This window comes from Prionailurus bengalensis, chromosome D2, assembly GCF_016509475.1.
Source record: "Prionailurus bengalensis isolate Pbe53 chromosome D2, Fcat_Pben_1.1_paternal_pri, whole genome shotgun sequence".
Classification (NCBI taxonomy): Eukaryota; Metazoa; Chordata; class Mammalia; order Carnivora; family Felidae; genus Prionailurus; species Prionailurus bengalensis.
The window spans coordinates 47,299,312-47,302,941 of record NC_057351.1 but is presented as its reverse complement, the minus strand read 5'-3'; the positions used below and the strand labels follow the sequence as shown (position 1 = coordinate 47,302,941).

Here is a 3,630-nt window from a genome sequence, read left to right as displayed (position 1 = left end):
TCCTTGCACTTCCGCTTTGCGACAACTGTACGTCCCGGAAGTCGGAAGCGCCTGACGGCCGCCTTCCGGTGGTGGGAAAGTGAACCAAGCCAGAATCAAAGCGGCGCGTCCTGTGGCAGGTGGGGGTGCCTGTGGAAAGGGAAGGCAGGCGACTGGCTAGGGCTTGGCTCGGGAGGCCAGCGGAGCAGCAACTGCAGAAGCAGGCAGCGGCAGAGAGGGAATGGTGCCGGGAGGCGCCGAGGAGGAGGCGCAGTCCGTCCCTCTCAGGGTTAGTGAATGAGGCTCTCCGCCCGGGCCGGCCCGGGGACTGTGCGCTGCGGGTCCCAAGCATGAGTGCGGGCCCCGGCTGTGAGCCCTGCACCAAGCGACCCCGCTGGGGCACCGCTGCAACTTCTCCGCCGGCCGCCTCGGACGCCCGGAGTTTCCCCGGCAGGCAGAGGCGCGTTCTCGATCCCAAGGACGCTCCCGTGCAGTTCAGGGTCCCACCGTCCTCGTCAGGCTGCGTCCCGGGGCGGGCGGGACCGCACAGAGGCAGCGCCACCTCGCTTGGTACGTGGGGAAATAAAGATCTTTGTCCTTCCCTTTGGCCCAAACCTTTTCTTGGTCTCTGAGGACCCAGGAACTCCAGTCGTCCCCTTTCTGGTCTTGTGTGCACTACTCTGAGGCCCTCTTGCCGAGTCACTAAGGCCGCTTAGTGGGGGAATGCGGCCACATTTTCCCACTTGCATTGGTGGGGTGAGAAACCCTGATGAGCAGTCACTCAAGGCCGAAAATGGTAGTAGACTCCACCTGTTTGCTTTCCTCGGGTTTGACTCAGAAATTGCCTTGTTAAGGAGGTCTAATTGTGTATGTGAAGCTTCAACCTCTAGATGGAAAGAAAGCTGCAAAGAAGGTGACAATTTCTCTTGATTCACCCTGGGGTGCAGGGCTGTTAGTATTACCTGGCATTGTACTTGTCTCTGGCATTCATTGTTGAACTTGGCCTGTCTTCAGATCCTAAAATCCATCAGCAGAGATAGACAATTGTGTAAGAAGTCCACGTAACAAGAGGTGATGGTTGTGCTGATAGGTGAGGGACATATAAGGGTTAGGAATCAAAAGTGCTTTTAAAAAAATGCTTATTTTTGAGAGAGAGAGCTCGAGGGAGGGCCAGAGAGAGGGAGAGACAGAATCCAACGCAGGTTCCAGGCTCTGAGCTGTCAGCACAGAGCCGGGTACAGGGCTCGATCCCATGAACCACGAGATCATGACCTGAGCCGAAGTCAGATGCTTAACCAACTGAGCCACCCAGGCACCCCAAGAGTCAGAAGTACTTAATCCAGTCTGTGGGATCAAAGATATTCTCCCAGAAGATGAAATGCTTATTTTGAGGAGTGAAGAATGTTGAAGAGTTAGCTAAAAAAGAGGAAGTAAGGGAGGGTTCCTGAAGTATAGCTGATGCATACTGTCAACAGGGGAGAGTAGTGAGAGATAGGGCTGCAGAGAGGTAGGCAAAGATCAGATCATACTGGGACATACAGGTAATGCTAAGGGTTTTGAATGCTAAGGGTTTTATCTCTGAGGGCAACCCGGAGCTTTTAATGGGTTTTTAGTAGGGGAGTGACTTTACACACATGCGTGCGCATGCATGTTTACACACACACACACACACACCTTTTTTCTTTCTTTTTTAAAGGTCTCTGGCTGATGTGTAGAAAATGAAGCATGTATTGAAAGGGAGCAGAAGCGCAGGCCCAAGACTAAAGGAGTTAGTGTAGGTGGGAGATAATGATGGTTTATACTTGGTTGTGGGCAGTAGGAAAGGGGAGAAGTGGATGGATTCGGAGAGAATGGGATATGTATTTTGTATCTCATAAGAAATATATCTTGCTGGAAATACAGATTTGGGGATTCTTGGTATAAACGTGGTGATCGGTGCTATGGAAGTAGATCAGATCATATACAGCATGTAGAGAAAATAAAGGCGACCTAGGACAGAAACTTTAGGAACACCATCATTTAAGAGTAGACTGAAGAGAAGTAGCCAGAAAAGTAGGAGAAAATCTTGGCTTTTGTTGTGTCCTGCAGGGAAGAGAGCATTTCAAAAAGGATGCATTGGTCAACAGTGATGCATTGGTCAACTGGACAGAGATCAGGCAGTCTTCAGGTGAATGATATAAACTTAGTTTTCTCAGGACTTAGAGGCAGTGGGGAGTACACCTGAACTAAATATTGAAGGATAAGCAGGATTTACTGTGTAGATCAAGGAGAGAAAGAATTAAATAGGCAGAGGGAATGGCATGTGCAAAAGTGGTAGGACTGGAGCACAGGATGACAGGAGTGACAGGAGATGAGTCCAAGAAGAGGGGCAGAGCTTGTTACGGACAAACTTTAGTGCTATTTCAAGAAGTTTAGACTTTATTCTGTGGTGAATGGAGGGCCACTAAAAAGCTTTTAAGAAGGGAGATAACATTTGGTTAGTATTTTAGAAAAGATGGCCTTAGTGGCCTTTGGACTTCTCTGACTGCAGTCTGCTGTATAAATTTCATCTGGTACAAACAGTAGGAAATCTATGAACCGAGTAAATATGCCATATTTATTACAAACATGTTTCATGAAATAATACCTATTATATATGATGCATTCTTATGTTGTATGTATTTTGTTAAAAAAAAGTCCATTGTAGTTTGTGTAACACTGGGTTAGAGAAAGTCAAGACTAGACCAGGAGACCAGTTATAGGAAACAAATGCACTTGTCCAAAGTGATGTACCTGTTCTTTTGATATTGGTGCTATTTTGAAGATGGAGAGGAAGGAATGGATTTAAGATTTAGGAAGATTTCAGGGAACTTGGTGATGGAGAGTGGAGGGGAGGGGCAACTGAGGGTGACCTCCAAGTACTGTATCTGAACCTATCTGAGAGGCTGATTTCCATATAAAGGTGGAAGAGTTAGTTGCAAGTGGAGGGAGGCAGTCAGCCCTCTTGGTTGAATCTTATTTCCTGCAGATTTCTGCAGAAGAGGAACCAAATTAAAACTTGGGCTGTACTTTATTATGTGTTACTATTTCTGTATACTGGGCACAGGACACCAGTTAACAAATGTTCACAGACTAAACAAAAACTATTGTTTCAAATTTGGAATTCTTTAGGAACTTGGTATTTAACATTTTAATATATAGTCATCCTAGGAGAAGTAGATGAGAAAAGGAAATGGATGTTCATTCAACATCTTTAAATTTTGTGTTATTTACCTTCCTGGGCATATTCTATTGGTTGAAAACTGCAAACCCTGCATAGAACTCAGGGTGCTATTCACATTCTGATGGCAGCTCCCCTTTTCTGCCTTTTATAGCTACCTAGAGCTTCTCTCCCTGCTCCAGGCACGGTCCAAGTGTAAGTCAGTGATGGGTGGTGGTGGTTGTGGGGGGACGAGCTGGTTTGTCTCCCTTCCCTTGAATCATTCCTTCAGCCTCAGTGCTGTCTGTCAAAAGCATCATCAGACCTCTTTCCTCATCTCAGAACTCCCCCTGTCCATCACTTTTTGGTCTCTCCGCACCCTTCCTTCCCATACCTTATCTTGCTGCTGATAAAGAGACTTTTGAGGTGTTCCTTTGAAATGCAGGTGAATTTCAAAGCATTTTGTGTCTTTT

The 3,630-nt window shown here is 46.9% G+C and overlaps 1 protein-coding gene across 5 annotated transcripts in view; it reads left to right on the top strand.

Annotated features, from left to right (window-relative positions):
* Positions 1-55: 55 nt before the first annotated feature.
* Positions 56-3,630, top strand: part of PARG (poly(ADP-ribose) glycohydrolase) — a 130,905-nt gene continuing 127,330 nt past the window's right edge. For 2 of the 5 annotated variants that reach the window (XM_043596849.1, XM_043596848.1), the window contains exon 1: positions 69-549. In XM_043596849.1, coding sequence (XP_043452784.1) covers positions 330-549 — 220 coding nt within the window. In that variant the 5' untranslated portion in view covers positions 69-329. Of the gene's footprint in view, positions 550-3,630 lie in introns of all 5 variants that reach the window. The other 3 variants (XM_043596851.1, XM_043596850.1, XM_043596852.1) reach the window with 3 other exon arrangements.